Source organism: Salminus brasiliensis, chromosome 23 (genome assembly GCF_030463535.1).
Source record: "Salminus brasiliensis chromosome 23, fSalBra1.hap2, whole genome shotgun sequence".
NCBI lineage: Eukaryota > Metazoa > Chordata > Actinopteri > Characiformes > Bryconidae > Salminus > Salminus brasiliensis.
The window spans coordinates 31,264,669-31,288,482 of record NC_132900.1 but is presented as its reverse complement, the minus strand read 5'-3'; the positions used below and the strand labels follow the sequence as shown (position 1 = coordinate 31,288,482).

Genomic DNA, 23,814 nt, shown 5'->3' with positions numbered 1-23,814 from the left:
TGCTCCAGAGAGTCCTATTCTATTGATAGTACTTCTCTACATGGACTTGACAAGCTGTGTCAGCAGTGGGTCCAGTTTAGAATGAGTAAAGTGAATGCATGTATTTATTAGATGGGGTGTCCACAAACATTTGGACATTAATAGGATTTCTCTGTTATTTCCAGATTGTATTTGTGGTTAATTTGGATGCTCTGAGCCTCCAGATTTACCAGAGAACTCCTAACTTGTTTAGCTTGTTTAGTTGTATTTACCTACATATAACTGAGAAGCTAAATCCAGATTGGACAATTTTCCCTTTTAGCATTTTACAGGACCAGTTAAATCATTTTGTTGCAGTTCTAATACAAGCATGCTTTACTGAATAAAAAATTAGAAACTAATGTTATACATATGTATATATTTTTATTTTCAGAAATCCTTAGCTCTTCTCTGGAGGTCCAGAAGGGCCTAAAGGGTTTCCCACTGCTGTCAGTAAATATCTAAGTAATCCACCATTGACCAGGATAAGCACCGCTGTTGATTTTCTGTCTTGCTAACAGATTTCATTAACATTGGCACATTCAGCATTTGCTTACAGTAATAGCCCTCATTCTGCTTCCTAGCCCAGCCTTGTCCTTCAAGTTGATTTTACCCAAACAGGGCCCAGCAGGATTGGCCTTTATGAATGTATATTAATTATTTCTTTCCCATATCAATCACTTATTTATGTTTATTCTGTTAATACATTTTACTGCATGTCTATCTGTCCTGATGACACAAATGTGCAATAGCGCCACCTATATACAGTCTATAGATTGAGGTAGGCTACATCCGGCACTAATTTTCACCAGTTTGTGCAAGGGCCTTTTTCCCTCCTGTGACAGAGGTGGACCCCTTGTTTATGAAGCCCTATTGTTCTGGATGGGTTTATTATTATTATTATTGTTTTTAAATGATTTGACCCATTTTTGAGACATTTCTGATGCTCGAAATTATATCAAATTTGGCACAGGTCACAAACTTGCAAAAAAAAAAAAATCTAAAACCTAGAGCTTGGACATTAATCATAGAGCATGGACTACTGGACATTGAGCATAGAGCATGACTGCCCAGTCCAGTTTGCAACATCGAAGGAATATGGAGGCGAACTCCGAGCTAACTGAGCAACTTGAGCAGCTTTTATAATCGTTCATTAAATATAATTGAGGTAAAATTAATCGTGATACTGAATTGAGGTCAGCAGTGCTGTGTACCATTTCAAATTTTAGAATTGCTTGTCAAATCAGTTATTATTGTTATTTTGGGAACAACAAGAAACTGAGAAACAATAATAACAATAACATTTATGGCCATCTTGTAATAAATAATAATATTTTAAAATCCAAATCCAAATTTGAATGCCAGTTTTCTAATAATGTTATAGGCCCCTAATCCCATTATTGCACATTATTATAATAAATTATTGAAACTCCAGATCTCATCAGTACAGATGCAGATAAACATAACTCCAGTCAAAAAAAGAAAGTAGTGAGATCTTGTCAGTGAGCTAGTCTGAAGAACAGAGCTCGGTTCCTCCAGGTTTCTCCTGGACGCCCCCCAGTCCAGCCAGCACAGCGTGGAAGAGCAGCAGCTCACCTGATTTACCATCATTAAGCCCTGATTTACCACCAAACCAGCTGTTGATCTGAGGAGAACTCTAGACTCTGGACATAATATTAGACTCCATGAGGAGAACTCTGGAGTTGGTCATCCTAGCATTTGGATCAAAGAAACCCATAAATATAAGATGTTTCTGATAAATTGGCCAACGACTGTAGATACAAAGTATGGAATTAAATGGCAATTCAGTCTAAACTCTGTGGGTTTTATAACCGCTAGTGATTCAGTGCTCTCTAATCAGCAGCAGCAGTTCTTAATGTAAAGTATGGAGGGCTGTCTGAAGGCCTTCTCTTTCTGACCTAATGAATAAATGCTTCCAGCACTTTCTTCCCTATTAAATTTGTCCCCTGTTGAAGGAACAAGGCCTTGAGTAAACAGTTATTTTTAATAACTCATTAAGTAAATGTCTGTGGGTTTGCTGGTATACCTATAGATGTGTGTGTGTGTGTGTGTGTGTGTGTGGTGTACAGTATGTAGTTCCCGCTGTCCTCCATCCACTCCATGTTAAACCCATCCATTCTACCGCAGTATAATAATCTCTCCGTGACCCAGGCCTGCTTTCCCCCCTCCTCAGTGAAACTCTCCCTTACTTATTAGGCACTTTATTTAAAAAGAAATAGATTTATTATTCCTATTACTGGCCCTCGCGGCCCCATCTGTGAAACTCACATAAACACTCCCCCCTCTAAAGTTATTAATCAGGCCCAACTCTCTCGCTCACACACATATAGGCGCACACACACACACTTCCTACTTGTTTTTACATCTGTTACACCCCATGCTCAGGGACGGGGCGGGTGTTGACGTTCGATCAATGTCGAGCGTGTTCAGGCACTGAGAGAGTGCTCCGTGGAGACTGGGGGGAAAGATCAGGCTCGGAATAGCCTGCATGTGTCTGGCATGTGTGATGGGCGAGGTCACAGGTTAGAACTGTACACTCAGGGCTGTGTTCTGACCTGTATGTACAAACTTACACCACCGTAAGATCTCAATCAGACCTCATAGTGTGATTGGCTGACCAATAAGTATCTTCCACATGCACATTTAGTGTGTCTTTAATGGCTGACCCACACTGCAGGACGTTTATCAGGATGGGCTTTGCCTTTAGCTGTGTTAAACATAGACATAATAACCAGGGTAGATTTGATTAGGTTGAGTGGAATTGAGTGATAGTCTGGTAGTTCTGATTGAACCATTGCTAAAACTTGCAAATTCATTGAGTTTGTTGGGGGTTTGTTGGCTTGTCTTTTTGTGAAACAGATCCTCGGGGTGAGCAATTGGGAATCTATCTCCTATATCCATCTGGAAATATATGGAAATTACCTCCCCAGGCTGGAAGAGGTCCACTAATACAAGTTTGAACTGTGAACTGGCACTCTGGCACTCTGAAAAGGCTTATTTACGGGCCTTTTACTAAGGACAGTGGTCCATATAGAACCATGACAACTCAAGAAACCCTTTGAATGCTTAAGGTTAATTATGATACGCTATTGTCCAAATATTTATGGACACCATTTCTAATAAATGCATTCAGCTAAGTTGATGTGCAAATGCACACACACACACACACACATGGCTTATCCATTCTCTGTAGAGAAGTACTACTAATAGAATAGGACTCTGGAGCAGATATTAAACATCATGAACCTATTGGCACCATGCTGCCTAATGCCAGGCGTGGGCTAGTAGAGGGGTATAAAGCCCCCCAGCATTGAGCTGTGGAGCAGTGGAAGAACTGTGTTCTCTGGAATGATGGTGGTGACCATCATCCAATATCCTGACCTCACTAACTCATGCATTCAAATCCTCATAGCAATGCTCCTCCAAAATCTAGTAGAAAGTCTTCTTCTCTGGACAGTAGAGACAGTTACTCCAACAAAAGCAGGATCAACTCCTTGATTTCAGAAGAAACAATAAACGAGCAGGTGTCCCAATACTTTTGTCCATATAGTGTATGCCAGTGCAGATGATGTGTTGATCTGCAGTGTTTTTCAGATGTTTCTCAGAGTTGGAAGTAGAGAATCTTCTGCCATATTCTAACCTCTCGTTATGCTAGCGACTCGCATATACAGCACAGCCTGTTCCCGCGATTGGCAGCAGGTTATCAGCCTACAGAACTGTTGCTCCAGCTGCCCAGGGCCCAATCAAACTGCACTTCATTCGTTTCCAGAAGTCATTGATGTCATTCTCCAGGACTCATTACTGCTGGAACCAAGATGAGCCGTACTCTAAACCATCTGAGCACAGAGACTCAGGTCCACAAATCACAGATTTGGCAGTGCCCACTGACAGCCGGCTGCTGTGTCTGGGAACGGCACATTCCGTCTGCGGCATCAGGCGGCCGATTTATAGAGTGCTTTACTACCTGTTGGCACCTCATTTGGCACACACCGGAATGGATAGACTCTCGGCTAGCTGAAACGGCGCAGAAGGAAACGGGAAGGTGTTTTCCTTCTCCGATGGTCTTCATCTTTATCATCTTCATCTTTGGATGTACTCTCAAAAATGATGATTCCCCAAGATCTCTCGATTTCTCGATTTGGACACAACAACTTAAAAAGAAAAAAGCTGATTTGACATGATTTTTTTGACATATAACAGGAGTGGAACCCTTTTTTGGTAGTATATAGAACCATTTGGAAATATGTATTTATTAAATGTACATTTATATATTTAAAATTGTCAAGAACCCAGACAAAGAAATGGTTCTTTGAAATTTGTAATTTGCATAAAAACAAGAACCATTAAAGAAATGAAAAGGGTTTTATTGATGTAGAAACTACACCCCTAAATTAGGTTCCTCACGGTTTCTTTAGTAAAGGCAATGGTTCTATGGATTTGCATGTTCTTCTCTATTCTAGAGTCTTCTTTAATGTTCTTACTACTCTGGAATGTTCTTCATTATTCACTCTTTTCTCAAATGTTCTTTGGACGTTGCAGAATGTCACTTCTCCCTCATTCTCACTGTTCTAGATTACCCCCTCATTCTCACTGTTCTAGATTACCCCCTCATTCTCAATGTTCTAGATTACCCCCTCATTCTCAATGTTCTAGAATGCTCTCCCTCATTCTCAATGTTCTAGAATGCTCTCCCTCATTCTCACTGTTCTAGAATGTTCTCCCTTATTCTAACTGTTCTAGAATGCTTTCCCTCATTCTCACTGTTCTAGATTACCCCCTCATTCTCACTGTTCTAGAATGTGCGACCTCATTCTCACTGTTCTAGAATGCTCTCCCTAATTCTTACTGTTCTAGATTACCCCCTCATTCTCAATGTTCTAGAATGCTCTCCCTCATTCTCACTGTTCTAGAATGCTCTCCCTCATTCTCACTGTTCTAGATTACCCCCTCATTCTCACTGTTCTAGAATGCTCTCCCTCATTCTCACTGTTCTAGAATGCTCTCCCTCATTCTCACTGTTCTAGAATGTGCGACCTCATTCTCACTGTTCTAGAATGTGCGACCTCATTCTCACTGTTCTAGAATGTTCTCCCTTATTCTAACTGTTCTAGAATGCTTTCCCTCAATGTTCTAGAATGTGCGACCTCATTCTCACTGTTCTAGAATGCTCTCCCTAATTCTTACTGTTCTAGATTATTCCCCCTCATTCTCACTGTTCTAGAATGCTCTCCCTAATTCTTACTGTTCTAGATTACCCCCTCATTCTCAATGTTCTAGAATGCTCTCCCTCATTCTCACTGTTCTAGAATGCTCTCCCTCATTCTCACTGTTCTAGATTACCCCCTCATTCTCACTGTTCTAGAATGCTCTCCCTCATTCTCACTGTTCTAGAATGCTCTCCCTCATTCTCACTGTTCTAGAATGTGCGACCTCATTCTCACTGTTCTAGAATGTGCGACCTCATTCTCACTGTTCTAGAATGTTCTCCCTTATTCTAACTGTTCTAGAATGCTTTCCCTCAATGTTCTAGAATGTGCGACCTCATTCTCACTGTTCTAGAATGCTCTCCCTAATTCTTACTGTTCTAGATTATTCCCCCTCATTCTCACTGTTCTAGAATGTTCTTTAGTATTCCCGCTGTTCTAGAATGGAATTAAACCGACTGCTGTGTTTGTTGGAGATCGCCGGGTCAGTGGGGATCTGACCACTAGTGTGTTTGGGCTGTTTTGCAGGAGGACGGACGCAAGTATCATCGCTTCTGCAACCACGGCGGTGGAGGAGTGGGAGGCTCCAGGATGGAGGGGTGAGTGCATTGCCTGATATTTTGTTTTAGAACCCTACAGAGGTGCCGCAAACAGGAGATACGAGATGGGTTCCATCATAACAAGATTAGCGACAGGTGACTTTTCACATTTAAGCACATCTCGAAAGCGTCGGCTCAAAATCGCTCACTTTGGATTCAAGCGGCGCCGGCTTTCCCCCTTTCAAGCGTTAATCTCAACTTCACAACGTGCTGCACCCCATGCCCTGCCCTGTCTGTTGTCATAGGAACCGCCATCAGCGGACTGAGGGGGAAGATAACAGTCCCCGGCGCTGGGAGCAGCAGCTGGTGTGGGAGAGCAAGGCCAGAGTGTGAGTGTTCCAGTGTTGTACCTGACCTTACCTGCGGGGGGTGGTGTGGAGTAGGGGGAAATGGCCATCGTACAAAACTAGTAGCATAAAAGGATTTTCTTATTATTGATCCACCTCATTTGACCTTTATTATTGTTCCAGTTTTGTTTACTTCTTCTACCTGACTTCCTCCCATCCTCCCCCGCCTCCCCTGCCACCCCCACCTCCCCAGATCGTGGTGTTATTATTGCTGTGATCTCTTTGGCTAATTTGCTCAAGCATGTCTCTCCTGTCCTTGCCCCTATCGATCCCAGCCTGGCGCTAATGTAATTTAGCTCCTTGATTGGGTTTCTGTAGCTGGATTAGGGTTCATCGGCAGGTGAGCGGCCCACATAAACCCGCTGCAAAGCCACTCCGCAGGAACATGAGCCTGGAAGCCCGTGTTTGTGATGGAGCGAGGACAAAACAAACACGCCGCTCCTGAACCTGCGCACGATCGCCTGTAATTGAATTTGCCCAGTGGCCATTTGCTACAGTCGATATGAATTGCTTTCCGAGGGTCCCGTAAGGTCACTCGGGTCAGGTTGGAAGGCACCAGAAGGAGGCGGCTGGGTTTCTTTCGTGTTTCACAGGGTTGCGAATTACAGCAGGATGCTTGTGTTGTAATTATTACATTATTGATTCACGATAAGCAGATTTAGACTCTAGACTGCTCATGCGTTAAGGCTGGATCTGAGAGGTGGCCTTTTTTTAGTGTAGAACAATAGTCCTACAATCCACTGCAACAGGTGGGATCTACCCTGTCTACCCTGAAGGACTGGTGGTCCATTGTGCATCTTATATGCAGGAACCTGGCTGTTTGTAAAATCATGGCTCCTGCATCTCATTCAGATTTTATCATTCCACCTTAAATTGTGCAACAGTAACATTCAGGTGCTCCAGCTTATTTTAAAGCCTAGAAGCTTTAAAATAAAAAAAATGGGATTGGTATTGGACAATATGATATTTACTATATGGACAAATGTATTGGGACACACATCTTAATCACTGAAATCAGGTGTTTGATTCAATCTCATTGCCCCAAGTGGAAGAGTTTAGGAGGAACAGCTCACAGAGAGCAGCTCAGCCACCGAGTGTCTGTCAGACCACGTAAAGTTACAAAGCGGGGTCAGGGCCGAGTGCTAAGCTCAGTCCCTAGCTGACTCCATAACTGCAGAGCTCCAGACCAGCTGCAAAGGGCAACCAGCTCCATATTTGTATCAGTGCCTATGGATTTAGATAGGATGTGCTAAAAGCTCCTGTAGGTGGAATGTGTATGTGTCCCAATACTTTTGTCAATATAGGGTTGGTTAAAAAGAAAAGTGGTATCTTGGAATGTGTTGTACACTGCACCTTTTTAACTTTTATGAAATATCTCGTTTATTTTCTCAGGATTCAAAGGGCCTGGCGCACCGCACTGGACCGCAAACAAGCCTGGCAGGAGGGGCCTAAGAACCGCATGCTTAATCTCTGTGGGACGGATCTGGAGGAAGAGACCTTTACTGCTGGCCTTACCCTTGAGGAGCTGGGCCAAAACCTCACACTGGTAGGGCTGCTGAAGAGTGTGTGTGTGTGTGTGTGTTTATGTGTGGACTGGTCACTGGCCCAATTGCCAATGGCTTGCACAATTCATCCACAGTTTGAGTGGAATTCTTCTGCGTAAAAACCAAACAGCAGGTGCACAATTGTGGCAAGGATGTCCAAACTTTTGCAGGCGCTTGTCTGCTGTGTGATTGATGTTTGCGTTATGGGGTCTTCGGTCCAGATTGTGCCTTTTGGGAGCAGATGCAGGCTTTACAGGGATAGGTTTTCAGGGTAGTGGTGTTTGGGTCAGTGGTGTTTGGGTCAGTGGTGGGCAATGGTGGCTCAGTGGTAAGAGCAATGGGTTATTAAAGATGGTTCAGGGTTGTGTGTCCGACAGTTCGCCAAACTGCCATGTTTGGGCCCTGGAGCAAGGCCCTTAACCCTTACTGCTCCCTATGTATTGCAGCGAAAGCGTGTGTGTGTGTGTGTGTGTGTACCAACCCAATAAATGTATCTCAGTCTATGTTAAAGAGGGACTGAAGTGTTTTCTCGCAGTCCAGGAGTCAAGAACTCGGGTTTGGGGGTCAAGAAGTGAACATGCGTTGGCGTAATGCCCAGATGTGTAATTAGTGGTTAATTAGATGGATTGGCTAAGTTGGTTGATTGATTAATGAAGTAGTCGGAAAAGTGCAATGTCCTTGTTCCGTTTGCCCTCCGAGCTCATGGTGAATTAAACACTGCTCACAACTCCAGCCCCCACACACACAAACACACATACACACACACACACACACACACACACACACACACACACACACACACACACACACATACACATATATACATACATACCTGTTTTTGTACATTTAGAAGAGTTTGTAATCACTTGCCGTATGAATGTTTGTATTTCTTAGCATTCTTAGCAAATATTAGCACATAATATATACAGTAACAACATAAACAATGTGAGTTTGAATATTTTATTTATTTAAAAATAATTATTCACTAAAATGTATTTAACTCTTTATTTCAAAACATTAGTAACAAGATATGAATAAAATGATTATATTACGATTACATTTTTTCTAATATAATAAAATAATCTGTTTACCTTATGTTTTGATACTACACAACCTTCTTGCTCATGTAAGTTAGCAAATCTGGGCCATAAAAAAACAAACAAAAACAATCTCTTAAATCTTTATTATTTTTTCACATAGCAACCTGTGGCTAATGCTAACTGAGCTAATTTACGGCATCACTATGCAGCATTTGAGCCTGAAATCAGCAGCTTGAGGATCATGGTGCTGCTCCACTGACTGTATCAGGGAGGACAGCGTCTCTAGCGCTGCTACTCCGGGCTCGGAGCGCTGCTAACTGCACTATGGAGCTCTGGTGAAGCGAGCAGGACGGCGCTCTCCAGAACTGTGAGCGTAACGCTGCGTAACCCATAGAGTCATATTAGTGTCCAATCCTGTAGTATTACTCTACCCCCTCAGTCCACATGCTGCTCTACCTTTCAGTGACGCTTCTGGAGCTCTCTCAGCTTGTCCAGAAATGCATGTGTACAGCCTGTCCTTTAGGGGTTCCACTTCCCAACTGTAAGGGGAGCCCAATTTTTTAATAATACAGCTTTAAAACCTCTTCCTAAAACATGCCATTTTACAGAGCTAGCTTTACTGGCTAATGTTATCTTGGCAATGTAAAGCCCTCCAAAACACCATTAGCCTTATGTACTGTTAGCTGGGTAGCTAAAAAGCTTGCTGTTTCACTCATTAAATTCAGAGCCGCCGGGTGTATTATGGGTTCTGTGCCATCTTCACATCTGCCAGTGGTTCAGCTCCTTCTCAACAAGCAGAAGTAACGTCCTTGCTTAAACGATTAGAAGAATAGCCGCTCGGCGGACGGCATTAGTCTTATTCCGTGAAGGAGTAAAGCGCTATCCTGTTTTTATCCCTCATGCCGCCTCGCTCCTGCTCCTCCCAGGGGCACGGTTTCTATCTGAAAGCTGCAGATCAATGAGAGAAAGGAGTTCATGGAGGGCTGGATACCTTATGTGAATGTTCCTCCGTCTTTTCTCTAAGCCTGATTTTTTAACGAAGTGAATGAAATCAATGCTACAGCACAGCTGAGGGACCGTGTCAACAAGAGGTTCAGATGTGCTGCCTGCATAAAACATGGAGTAGTGAGGAGAAGCCCCTTGCTACATGCACATATACGTATATATATACACACACACACACACACACACATGCATACAGTATACAGCTTCCAATAGTGTTAGCTTTATTAGAAACATCTACCTTCCACTCCCACGTATTGGCATCTTTATGAGCTCCCCCTGCATTACAGCTTCATACACTATGTGTCCAAATGTTTGTGGACACCCCTTCTAAATGAGCTTTCTTTTTGAACTGTCACCAGTGCAGCATCACTAGGCAGCCAATGTGCTTGGAGGAAAGCTAATACTAGCTAACAGATGCCTGTGCATGTAGGTGGTGAGAGAGCGCCACCTACATACCAGGAGAAAGCATGGCCAGTTGTGCTCTCTCAGGCGGCAGCTGCTGATGGCAAAGCAGCATAACCCGGGATTTGAACTCATTATCCTCAGGCAAATAATTTTGTCCATGTTCATCTTTTCGGCTGTTTTTATTTTGGTAGAATTACAATCTTTTATCTCTTATTTTGGTTTTAATATAATTTTAATCATTTAAAAAGGGTTGTAGATTACTTTGGGCTGCATGCTATGTATGACAAGTCTCCATTGCAACATATGTTCATCATACAAACCCATCTTATGCATTATTTATGGAGTATGTAAATCAAAATCCCACATACAGTCAGCACTGCTCAATGCCACTCACTCTACAAGAGTGGCAGGATATGACAGGGGGAATCCTTGAGCATGAGTGCAGCCAAGGTTTGGCCTTTAGATCTATTTACCGCTGTGTCCCTTCACCTAAATACATTATTTACAGCTGCAGTCAGATCCAGCAGAGAGAGCAAATCAATGAGTTTGTCTGTTACTATGTGCAGAGAAGGCTTGGTGGGCTAGGTGGGCCCAGTCGAGCCTGCTTTTCTCATTTTGCCATCTTAGAGTTTCTTACTGCCACACCACCTGCAGTTAAACCTGCAGTCAAACCCGGTCCGCGTCTTCTCTTCACAGCTGAAGCTGAGGTCCACATGCTGTGCAGGCCACAGGTCAAGTGCTGATTGTCTTCCACCTAAACGATGTCAAACATGTCAATCGATCAATCATCACTAATGGTATTCCTCTGAGTAGGTCATTGTCATGACTTTTGCTACTAAGAGGCTTAAAAGGTGGCACGCATGCACAATGGAACCCTCCCTTAGAGAAGTGGACCATGGCAGCGATGCCCAAAGGTCTTCATACATATTTATAAGCTGGGAAACCACAGCCTGCATGTATGCTGTGCTGAATATTCATCAGTGCTTCAACCATGTGGTGCAGCATTGGAATGGAAACATGGAAACCAGCCATGCCCGCATGGGGGAAGCCTACACAGCAGGACGAATCAAATAGCTTTGTGCATTCTCCACAGCTGCCTTTAGTTATGGCTCAAGATGGGCCTAAAAAGCTATGTTTAAGTCAATAGGCTAATGGCGGGTGCCTTTGCTCAAGGGCTTCAAACTGTTGCATCCATTAGTGCTTCTGTATTGGACACGAGATAGGATTCTCCTTTAAATTGCCCATCGGATCAGCGATCGCATCCTCTTTAGAGCCCTTGCTATTGTGTGTTTTCTCCAGCGTCCTTCTGCGACTGCATAAATGGCTTAGATAGTTTGAATCAATACGGCTGAGAGATGGGCTGAAGGAGCTCGGTCGGTGGTGTTTTGGGGGGACGCATGGCTGATTTGTAATAATCCCATCAGGCTTCGGAACACAATGAAGATATTCCATTAGGGTTTCTTTCCATTGATGAATAAAATATAAATGAATCACCATCTCTTGTGGCTGGATCCTAAATCACGGATATTTGTCTGAAGTGTAACTAGGTTTGAGCCTCTAAATACATTACCTGGATTGAGAGCAGTGAGGTGGGTGGTATTTCATTTAAACTATAATGAACTGAGTGCAATTCAGGACCATGGACAGCGATCGCACCGTGTGGGGAGTCTTTACTGTACTTAACCAGGAAAGGGATCAGGACCCTGAGGCCTATGTATTACGTACAAATAAATATACTAAAACATGGACTAGTTGAAGGCTTCAAAGGCTTCAACCATGAGCCATAACATTAAAACCACAAAACATATGTAATTATCATTGATTATCTGGTTCCAATGGCACCTGGTCAAGATGTGGGATAAACATATTAGGCAGAAAGTGTACAGAGAGTGATGTGGAGAGAGAGCACCATCTATCCACCCAGAGAGAGCAAGGCCAATTGTGCTCTCTCAGGCTCCGGCTGCTGCAGTGATCCTGCATATATATATATATATATATATGTGTGCATCCTGAGTCCAGAATGGTCATCATGGCAGGGCCTTAGTCCGCTGGACCACTTGGAGCCATGAACAAATTGGACAAAGTACCAAGCACAGAGATCTGAGACACTTTGACACGAACCAAAATGTTCTAAATGTTCTAGATGACTGGGTCAGAACATCTCCAAAACATCAGGTCAGCAGGTCTGCAGGTGGGGTGTTCTCGGTATGCAGTGGTCAGTACCTACCAAAGGAAGTACAACCAAGGAAGGTGAGCTGAAGGTGATGAAGCCCTTTAAACACGCCTGTAAGCTGTAAAGTGTGAGGACTGTTACAGTAAACACAGCAGTCGTGACTCCACCGCTTAGGTCTTAGCTTCTTCTCCTCTAACATCTCCTCCTCTATTACTCCCAGGCTTCGCTCCCTGTCTCCACGGACGCTAACGGATGGTGGGATTTATGAGCGTCAGGTGAGGGAGCGTCTTAAATGGATTTATAAATTGTGGTCGTGACTGCTCCATTGATTGGGGCCAGCTCATTTACCAGTGACGGCAGCACCCCATTAACTCACTCACTATGCACAAAGCAGCCCCGGCCAGCCAACCTGGACGTATTTCTTCACGTTTCTAACCCTCAGCAAATGCGGCCTGCTGGGACAGGGGAGCAGAGAAGACCACTGGCTCCATTAGTGTGTGTATGTGTGCATGTGTGTGTATGTGTACCTGCATCCACACTTGGCCCATAAAGTGAGGCACCCAAATTAGCCATTGATTTTTGGTGAGATGGTAGAGGGAGAGATTTATCGCAAGTGTCCGAGGCTGAGAAGAGGACTCATATTTCTACGAGAGAGAGAGAAAGCGAAAGAGAGAGAGAGAGAGGACCAAATTGATGGAAGATGACAGAGAGACATATGGAAGATGGCTGATCATTTGGGGTTTATTAGTTTAATCATGCCGAATTGAGGTCGGCCCGCCCCCTCGGCTGGACCTGCTCTGCTTTCCTTTCTACTTCGGCTTCAGGTTAGACTGATGTGGGTCATTACTGTCGAAAACAAACACATGAGCTCTCTCTCCCTCTCCCCCTTCGTCACTCTCTCTCTCTCCCTCTCCCTCTCTCTCTCTCTCCTGCATACACAGTCACCTATGTAAAATCAATAGCCTACCTCCACTGCTTAACATTAGTGCGCTGAGCCTGTGTTTTTAAGATCATAATCCCCTCTGTATTGAATACTGTTTACAGAAGCTACACTACATGTCCAAATGTTTGTGGACACCCCTTCTAATGAATGCATTTAGCTACTTGCTCTAAGTTGCTCTCTCTGGAGCTCTCTGGATGCCAGACGTGGGCTAGTAGAGGGGTATGAAGCCCCCCAGCATTGAGGAGCTGTGGAGCAGTGGAAGAACTGTGCTCTCTGGAATGATGGTGGTGGAGCTGTGGGATGAGTTGGGACATCACTAACACTCTTGCCGCTGAACGTAATTAAATCGCACAGCAATTTTCGCTCCAAATCTAGAAGAAAGTCTTCTTTTGATTTAAGAAGAAACAGAGAATGATCAGGTGTCCCAATACTTTTGTCCAAATTGTGTATATTTAAGCATTACATATCGCTACATTACATATATACAAGCATTGCATATTGCAGATCTTTGCAGATTAGTAGCTTTGTTTGATTACATACATTACAGGCGACGTATCGGGTCCTTTGTTGTGGTTCTCCACCAAAATGTGGTTCTGTTTGACTGCCAGTGTATAATTGAGTACCTGGAACCAGTTAGTGCCCACTGAGGACTGCAGAACTGTACTGTATTGGAGTGTAACAGCTGGGCGTTTTGTATGTGTGTATGAATGTGTGTGTAGATTGGAGGCTGGGTTTTATTGGTATTATGGAGCCTGTGAGATTGGATGCCTCAGTAGCACCTGAACTCTCTGCTCTCCCATTACATACACACTCGTAAATCTGATGGGACCTCCGCGCCACAAGCAGCCACAGTAATTTAGAACTGACACCTCAGGCAGACACCCCCCCCCCCACACACACACACACATACACACACACAGTATACATCAGCAGTTACTCTGTAGAGTTTCTGTGGAGCAATGCCGCTGAAGACCCTCTAAACGGACCAAATTGACGAGGTCCACTTTTGGAGTGATTCTTGAGATGGATGGGATCCTGGGAAACCCCATGTGTCCTACAGTTTGTGGACACAGGGTCATATTGATTTGAAATCAAGTATATTAATAGGGTGTTTGTCCCTCATTTGATGAAATTACAGCCTTAACTCTGTTGGAAGACTTTACACTAGATGTTGAACATTGCTGTGAGGATTTTATTGTTGGTTCTGGATCACAGATCAGTTCTGGATCACAGATCCAGTTCATCAGTTCATCTCAAAGGTATTTAAAGGTTCCCAGTGTTAATCATTGAGTTGGAGTTCTGCTGCTCTACAGCTCTACAGCCCTACAGTGCTGGGGGTGGGTGGGGGGTGGGGGTTATATACCTCTTTGAATGATGCTCAGCAGTCACTGATGGTGAACTCATGTGCGACTGCTCCCGGCATCCCGTTCTATTGGCAGTGCTTTTTATACTGAGATTAACCAAACTGCGTGCAAGCTAGTGAACACCTGTGTCCACAGTTGGTGCACCATAAAGGACCTGAATCCACTAATTAGAAGGGGCGTCTGAATACTTTTGTTCCCAGGGTGCGCTACGGACACCCTAGCAATTCGCCAAATTCCATTTCACCCTCTTCACTGACCTTCACATTTATGGCATTTAGCAGATGCTCTTATCTACAGATACACTGTATTTGCAAAAGTTTGTGGACACCCCTTCTAATGAATGCATTCAGCTACTTTAAGGTGCACCCATTGCTGACACAGATGTGCAAATGCACAGAAGTACTGCCAGTAGAATAGGACTCTCTGCAGCAGACAAACATTGATGACCCTATTGACACCATGCTGCCTAATGCTAGGCGTGGGCTAGTAGAGGGGTGTAAAGCCCCCCAGCATTGAGGAGCTGTGGAGCAGTGAAAGAACTGTGTTCTCTGGAATGATGGTGGTGGAGCTCCATCCAGTACTTTTGGATGAGTTGGGGATGATAAGGTGGGGTGGTGATCATCATCCAACGTCCTGACCTCACTAACACTGCTCTTTTCACAGAATGCAATCAAATCCTCACAGCAAAATCTGTTAGAAAGATGGGCTTCTCAAAGGCTGCTTTCATGTATAGATAATCTGCATTTGACACTAGAACATGCACATTCCACTCTCCCCTGACCTTCCTCCTTTCCCTCTTCTCCTCTTCATCGGTCCATCCTGCCGTCCTCCTTCTGGCCTGCATTCTCCTCTCCTGGGTATGAGAACGAGCAGCTGAGGGCTTCATCCTTTACACTTAGACACTAAGGGTTGTCTCCTTCCCTCTATATCTATCTCCCCTCCCCTCTCGCTCGCTCCCTTCCTCTGTTCTCGGTGTGGCCAGTAGAGTATATCACATCTAATGAGTTCCCTGGAGGGGAGGGATGATGCTATTCTCTTCGTCTTTAACCCCCACACAGAAAGAGAGAGAGACAGTGCGAGAGAGAAAGTAATCATTTGAGCCTCGGACACTTACACACACACACACACACACCATACACACTCTTCCTCCACCCTGTTCCATCAGCTATTCCAGTCTGTTCTTCTACAGCAATCAATATTCAGCCAGCGTCCATCACTCTTCCATATACGCACTCATACACAAATATGTACAATGTACTTATACGGAGATGATCACCCCCCCCACACACGCACACACACCCTCAACAGTCTTTGAATGCTGTAGCATTGAGATCCCCCCCCCTACCCTGGGAGTAAGGGGCTGAGCCCAAACCCTGGTAAACTCCCCCAGTCCCTTCTCCACAAACTTCTCCAAACTTCTCCTGGAATTCCATCTCCTGGAAGTCCATCAGACTGGCAGATAGTGAGGCATGATTCATCCCTCCAGAGAGCACTCCACTGCTCCTTGGCATTGTGCAAAATGGTCTTAAGCTAGTGTGCAGCTGCTCCCTCATGGAAACCAATTTTTGAATGTAATATGTGCTCCAGCACTCTGCAGATCTACTCAGTGAGGTTGTGTGGTCTACCACTTAGTGCTACGCTTCTTGTAGCCAACTAAAAGCCTTTCAGTTCAGTGGAAAAAAGTATTGGGACACCTGCTCATTCATTGATTCGTCTGAAATCAAGGGTATTAAAAGAGCTGATCCTGCTTCTGTTGGAGTAACTGTCTCTACTGTCCAGAGAAGAAGACTTTCTACTAGTTTTTAGAGGATGGAGCATTGCTGTGAGGAGTCACAGTTGGCAAGGTGTTCTTCTCATGACACGGTGTCCCTTTTATTCTGCAGACATGCCTTCACTGATTGTGGCCAAAGTTGTATTTTGACTTAAGTAATGATGCCCCACCACTCTTGACTCTAAAGTTAACCTTCATGAAGTTCTTGACAGCCATGCTGGAGTTGTGACTTGCCTGTCTTACCAGCATATGAGCAGTTCTCTTTATGCTCCAGAGCTCATCTTGGCCTCCACAGTCCCCCCGACTATCTTACCCTGTCTTGTGGGCATTGATTAGTTTGTTGTTCAGGTCTTTAGACAGTTTCTTAGGGGAGACCATGTTTGTTTGATGAGTGTTAAGTGAAGGTTTGAAGATTCATCAGAGAATTTCTCAAACTTTGGATCGGATTGGCTTTGGATTGGATTCAGACGGCAGTTCCTAATTAGAGTCTGATTTGCTTACCGTATCCAAAATCTGGGTCATGCTGCCTGCCATATATAAATTGTTATTATTAAATATTTATTGTGATATATATTTTACTGCAAATATACATAGTTTTACACATTTCTGTGAAACTCATGGATCATTTTGTTTTACAATGGGCTTTAAATTAGCTTCATAACTACTGCAGACATTTTCCCAGACAGGAAAACAGATTACATTTCTCGGTTGAAATGACTTTAATTATTAGAAAATTATAATTTCTATTGCTGTTATCATACAGCAGGGGTGTCCAATCTTCTCCTCACAGTGTGGGTGCACAGGTTTTCATTCCTGTGAAGTATGAGCTCGCCTCATCAACTCGTTAAACAAATAAAATCAGGGATGCTTCCTTCTGCCCAGTTGGAACAAGAATCTAGCAGCTGCACAGGGCCGAAACAAGTGAGAATCAGGAGAGAATTGAGGGACTTCCTCAAATCCACTTCTCTTGGCATGTGCTATTCGGACCTCTGACCTATCCTCTGACCCTGACCCTGACCCCATCCTCCATAAATACACAACAGTTGTCAAATAAACAAGCTGTTAAAATTTCCTCATTTCAGGCCATCTGTTTTTACAGCTGCATGGCTTGAGGTGACCTCTAGAGCAAATTCATTACCACACTTGAATTCTGACCATCTGACCGTCTGATTGCATTTCTGTCCAGGTACAATGGAAAACACCCACATCCCAGGCATCACTGCATCAACAGCTTTATTTATTTATTTATCATCCATCAGCCATCCATTCCCGTTTTTAGGCCTGGGAGCAGCAGGAGGACCAGAAATGGGTGATCTGGGGTTCACTTTAAGTGGACTCTGGTAAGGTCTGCTGTGCGTCTGGAGTTGCGTGATTGGTTCATTTGGTCACATGACTGCTTTGACTTATCATCGACTCCTTGTTTGCAGGTGTTCCTGCACGGTGAAATGCACGACTCCAGAAAGTGCTGTTCTTCTCTGCTGGAGTGCTTGTATCCAAGGAACAAAATAAGGAAACTCAATCAATGGATGAACCTAGGTCCTTCTATTTTGCAAAAATGTGCGCAGAAAAGTGACATCACACATTGCTCAATCGATCCACGGTTCGTTTGTAATTCTTCGGTGTGATAGCAAACCAGTGATAATGAGCCCCTCCACCCGAAGAGCCCAGAATCACTCCTGGGTACCGAAAATATACATAAACCACTGAAAACGTCGTCAACGGAAAAAACGATATATAAAGGAGACATTTGGCGATTAGCTGGAGCAGGGGTGCGTGGCCCGCCCGCCCGATCTATATCATTTAACCTGTGGGCCAAACTTCTCCACTGGTGGAAGATGTTCATAAACAGATAAGTAGCAAGCACTGTTAATTGCCCGCTAATTAGCGTCGGTTTTAATGAGCTTGGGCACCTGCTGAAGATTAGCGTTGCAGCTGGGAGCGTCAGATCAATGACTCGCATTTCTTATGGCCAAAGCCTTTAGTCATTTGGAGACGCGTGTTGGGGCTGAAATCTGAAACCTAATTGGCCTGCGCTTTAATGAAGGTCTTAAGGCGTCCGTTTTGGCCCAGCTTTCGCCGCTCCTCTCCGTGAGAGGCCTTTGAAATCGATGGAGTGCGTGTTTCTCCTCAGTGGGGCGGCCCTTGGGTCGGAGCGGCCTGGCTTGATGCCGAATGATTGGTGATGCAGGAGCCTTTGATCTGGGGGGTGGTGGGAGAACCAGGAGTCTTTTGGCATGCATGGCATGCGACAGCAAAACGTCAAGTACACATGAATGCCCACAACAGCAAGACGCTACCTATTAGCGTATAGCTTCATGCAACATGCTGTGCAATTTACAATGCTAATGCGATCAGTTTGCATGTGTTGGTATGGGTGTAGTAGTAAGCAGCAAGTCGATGCATTATGCATGAAGGCGAGCGATGGTGTGCTCCATTGGGGAAGCCCCAGCTGAGAGGATTTCTCTGGTTATTGCGCAACGCATTTGATCTTCGCACTGCAATCTCATGCCTGACGTTTTTGCAGTGGGGAGAAAGCGGGATGAAATGGAGGCATGGCGATAGGGGGTGGGACAATATTCTAGGGGGCCTCATTCACCACTGTGTTTCTTCGAATTTTCTTAAATTTGTGCTAGAAAGGTCCTAGGTCAGATTCATGATGTGTTTTAAAGAGCGGAATTGTTCACAGCTCTGCTCTTATCATGATGATCCCACTGTCCTCCTAATAAGAAAACACTCTCCCCTTACTCCCAGTTTGGTTCTGCCAATTAATCCACCCCCTCATAGCTCCCCCTAGCACTAGCAATGCTCCCGACACTGTGAAACCAGACACCCCCTCTTATTAAACTCCCGCCTATGCGACATCACAGGGTAGTCGATACCCTCAAAGGATAGCACCGGGTCTCCAGCTAACAGATGCCTGTGCCAGCCGACATTGCTTAAGCATGCTTAATGTTAATGCCTGGAAAGGCCAGTTCTACAAGACCTCAATTCTACCCGACAAGTGCAGGGTAAAGGGGCCTCGATGACCAGGGTTGGAAACCACGGTCTAATGGTTGTTTGTTGTTGCACTGTTACTCCCTCCAAAGTTGCATTTGTGGACGGAGCATGGATAGGCCAGTTCTACAAGACCTCAATTCTACCCGAAAAGTGCCGGGTACAGGGCCCACTAGGAACCACTCGTCTGGGTCATCTCACGGTCGTTCATTGTTGCACTGTTATACCCTCCAAAGTCGCATTTGTGGGCGGAGCATGGATAGGCCAATTCTCAGACCCGACAAGTGCAGGGTAAAGGGGCCTCGAGGACTAAGGTTGGGAACCATGGTCCAATGGTTGTTCGTCGTTGCACTGTTATACCCTCCAAAGTTGTATTTGTGGGCGGAGCATGGATAGGCCAGTTCTACAAGACCTCAATTCTACCCGAAAAGTGCCGGGTACAGGGCCCACTGGGAACCACTGGTCTGGGTCATCTCACGGTCATTCATTGTTGCACTGTTATACCCTCCAAAGTTGCATTTGTGGGCGGAGCATGGATAGGCCAGTTCTCAGACCCGACAAGTGCAGGGTAGAGGGGCCTCGAGGACCAAGGTTGGGAACCATGATCTAATGGTCATTCGTCGGTGCACCGTTATACCCTGCAAAGTTGTGGGCGGAGCATGGATAGGCCAGTTCTACAAGACCTCAGTTCTACACGACAAGGAACAGTTTTGAGTTTGAGGAATGATGCCATTCCGCCTGATGTGAGAAAATGACACTGACATATGAGGATGTTTCAACACCATCCCTTATTTTCTTGCTCGTCCTCTCTCTCTTTCTCTCTCTCTCGCTCTCTCTCTTTACCCTGTCCACTCTTTTACATTTTTTCTACCATATCAGTCTGTTTCTGCCTTCTGTTACGCTCCCTCGCTTGTGGCTCTGCTGCGTTCAGATAATTCTTCCTCATCCCAGTGGCATTTTGCCCTGACGTTCCTGTAATCATATGCAAATGAGGAGTTATCAGTCATTGTCATTCCCACTTTCTCGAACTGGAACATGCATGAAGCCCCCCATGTAAACGCACGTACATGCAACTCCTCCTCCTCCTACACAAATACGCACTCCGTCTCGGCCTCTGCCTCGCTGCTCTCCTATCCAGAGGCCCGAGACAGGTGTGATCCTAATTGTGCTGCTCCAAAGTGGCCCATTAGACCCGCTAATCAGCTCCGTAAGTGCGGTTCGCTCTGAGATCCTTCAGCTATTGTCCACGGTTGGCAACACTAGCGCACAGGAGACGGACTGTTGTGGCATTGTCGTGCATTTTTGAATAATCCTAAAAATAAAGGTGCTACAAAGGGTTCTTTGAGTGATGCCATAAAAGAAGCGCTTTTGGTTTCTTTAGGAGATGTGAAGAACCTTTAAAGTTGGTTCCTTCTGCCGAACTGTCACTTTAAGTGCAATAGGCAGCACATTCAAGTCTGTAGTGCTTCAGATAAGTTCTGTCTGGATCATGAAAGCAGAGCTCAGAGCTTCAGGTGTGTATTTATATGCATAAGGCCAGCAGTCCACAAATCAGCCCTCTGTACACAATCACGTACTGATATCTAAGCTTCGCTGGTGACCGCAGTGCATCTAGTAATGCATCTCTCACCCTCTCTTTCTCTCTCTTTTTCTCTCCCTCTCTCTCGATCTCTCTCTCTCGCTCTCTCACTCTGTCCTAGGGGAAATGATTGTGTTTGCTTTAGCTGTGCTCCGTTAGCCTGCGGGGGAATGTCATTTAGCATGAGATTACAGCGGCTGTAGGAGGATTCTGAAGGAAAGAGAAGAAAGGGGAATTATATCTTTGTCAGCAGGATGGCACTTGAGGGAAAAACTCATACCTCTCTTTTCAGTAAATACAGAACTTCCTCACTCTGGTGGATGATTCTTTGCTATAGATTTCCTGTTATTCTGCATCTCTCTCTCTCTCTCTCTCTCTCTATATTCCTTCCAGTTGTTGCTCTCTGTTTCTCCAAGTGGCCTGGCCGTGCAAGTCTGGACTGAATGTTCACTTCCGCGATAGTTATCTACCCGTGCTCCGACCACTGGTCCATTCTGTTTTAGCTATGCCTGTGAGATGCCTGGACAAGCTAGGACACATTCAGAGTGGCTCAGCAGTTTCATGCGCTGCCACTGTGGCCTTGCAAGTTCGTAACCCGAGCCATGACGCTTTGCCATCAGCTGCTGGAGTCTGAGAGAGCACAATCAGCTCTGCTTTCTCCTCTCAGTACTCCTAAGGCGATGATGGCCAGCGCTGGTGGAGTACAGCTATGGATCTGGTGCTTTCCTCTGAGCTGGCTGGCAATGTTGGATTTGCATGTATCGGAGGAGACGTGTTAAGTCCTTACACCCAACCCCCCCGCCCCCCCGCCCCAGTGTCAGAAGCATTGCTAGTGCTGGGGGAGCTACGAACGGGTCGGCAGCACCAAATTGTGAGAAACCAGGGAAATTTGAATATAAAAAAAAGATCTTATGAGAAACTGTTGCTCACAACTGAAAATGAATAACATCAACTTCTGTAATGAAATGTCAAAAAATTGGAACGCTAATGCTAACAGAGTCTAGCTAAACTGTAACTCTTTTCTTAGGAATCTTGATATATAAAAGTAAATTGCTCCCACCCCTGTTGATATCCCATTAATTATATGTATCCTCAGAAAGGCAATTTGGAGAGCTAACACTAGCTAAATAGCCTTAGTTGCAGACAGAGTCGAGCTAAACTGTACCTGATTTTCCCCTGTGAGCTCTATCAAGTGGATGGAGGGTGGTGCTGTGATTCTATTCTCGTCTATTTCTGTGTTTTGCTGTCCGTCGTCCTTTGAGAAAAGTACAGGCTGAATTACCTGCTGTGGTGGTCTGATTATTTTAGTCCTGTCTGGATTTACATGCCTGTGTTTTTCTTAATGTGCGTATCAGAGCTCTTTTGCTGAATATTAAACACTTTATGAATTCTTTACATTAGGGGTGCACCGATCCGGTATTAGGATCGCATATCGGTCTTAATATGAACAAAATTAGCTGGATCAGCATCTGATAATTAGGCTGATCCATGGAACCGATCCTTTCACTTTAAGTGGTTGGTGTGAGACTGAACTAAATGTGCAAATAAATAAATGACAAATAGCTGTTTAGTACATTTATATCTGTGTGTTATTTTGTTATATTATATTAAGTAATGTTTAAGTCATTTCTGATGCCTTAAGTCTCTCCCACATGGTGAGATATGCGGTTTATTAATTCAGCAATGATATTGGACTGGTATCGGGTATTGACTGATAAGCAAAGTTTAGGTATCAGGATCGGTATACATACGCCCCCGTTAGACACTAATACAATCCCAATATATATATATATATATATATATATATATATATATATATATATATATATTCATATATACAAAGTAGCTCAGAGTGATGTAAGGATGCTGCTGATTGGGTTAGCTATTAGCTCTTTATTATTGCTAATACACACATATATGCTAATGTGCTAAGCTCGCCCAGGCTAGGTCAGGCTAAGATAAGCTAAGCTAATCTAAGTGGCTGTAGGATACTTTGCTGAGATAAACTCAAGTCAATAAAAGCAGAGCTTTTGTGTCACAAGTCCTCCATTAAACATTCTTAGCCAACATAACAGGGTGGTAAACAGGCTTATAAAACTGCATCTGAGCATTTTCACCCCACCTGTGTGTTCCACTTCTATGCAACTAACGTATCGATCAGGCCTTCCTGAGTAGCTCATGCCTGGAAGCTGACAGTTTTCTTTAGGACTGAGGGCGGCTGTGTTCGAGAGCAGTGCATTTGGCCAGAAAACACAAAGTAGCTCAGAGTGATGAAGGAGGCTGCTGAGCCGGATGAGACCTGACCACAGCAGAGCTAACAAAAGTAGTTTCCCGTCCAGTTCTGGAACGTCCAGTGAGATAAATGTGGATAAGGCTGGCAGTGGTTGTAGGATGGCAGCTGTAAGCTGTTTACTCAGTCCGTTTCTCTCCTCCTTTTCTATCCCGACCTTTCGCTCTCCACCCGTCCCTTCGGCGGCCGAGGAGCAGCGAGGCTGACAAGCGTGAGCCCTTACTCTTCACCTCCACCTGATATCATCTCATGTCCTTTTTCTCCCCTTTCTTCCTTTCTCACACTCCATCAGGCCATCTCCCTTCCCACACCATCTCCTGATAAAGCCTCACTGCTGCTTATTGCTCTCTTCTGATGTGTCGAGTGATGTGAGGCAGGGGAAAGAGAGACAGCAGGGAGGAGGGGAGGGGAGAGGATGGAGAGAGAAGGAGAGGATGGATGTGCAACAGTCAGGTTCTGTCCGGCTAAGATTTAGAACCGTGGAGGGTTACTGACTTTAGATGCCTGAGGTTGTGTT

General features: G+C 44.6%; 1 protein-coding gene across 1 annotated transcript in view; it reads left to right on the top strand.

Annotated features, from left to right (window-relative positions):
* Positions 1 to 23,814, top strand: part of schip1 (schwannomin interacting protein 1) — a 337,418-nt gene that overhangs the window by 13,486 nt on the left and 300,118 nt on the right. Inside the window, exons 3-5 of the mRNA XM_072668495.1 lie at positions 5,772 to 5,842; positions 6,088 to 6,171; positions 7,582 to 7,735. Of these exons, the coding sequence (XP_072524596.1) occupies positions 5,772 to 5,842; positions 6,088 to 6,171; positions 7,582 to 7,735 (309 nt within the window). The remainder of the gene's footprint in view (positions 1 to 5,771; positions 5,843 to 6,087; positions 6,172 to 7,581; positions 7,736 to 23,814) is intronic.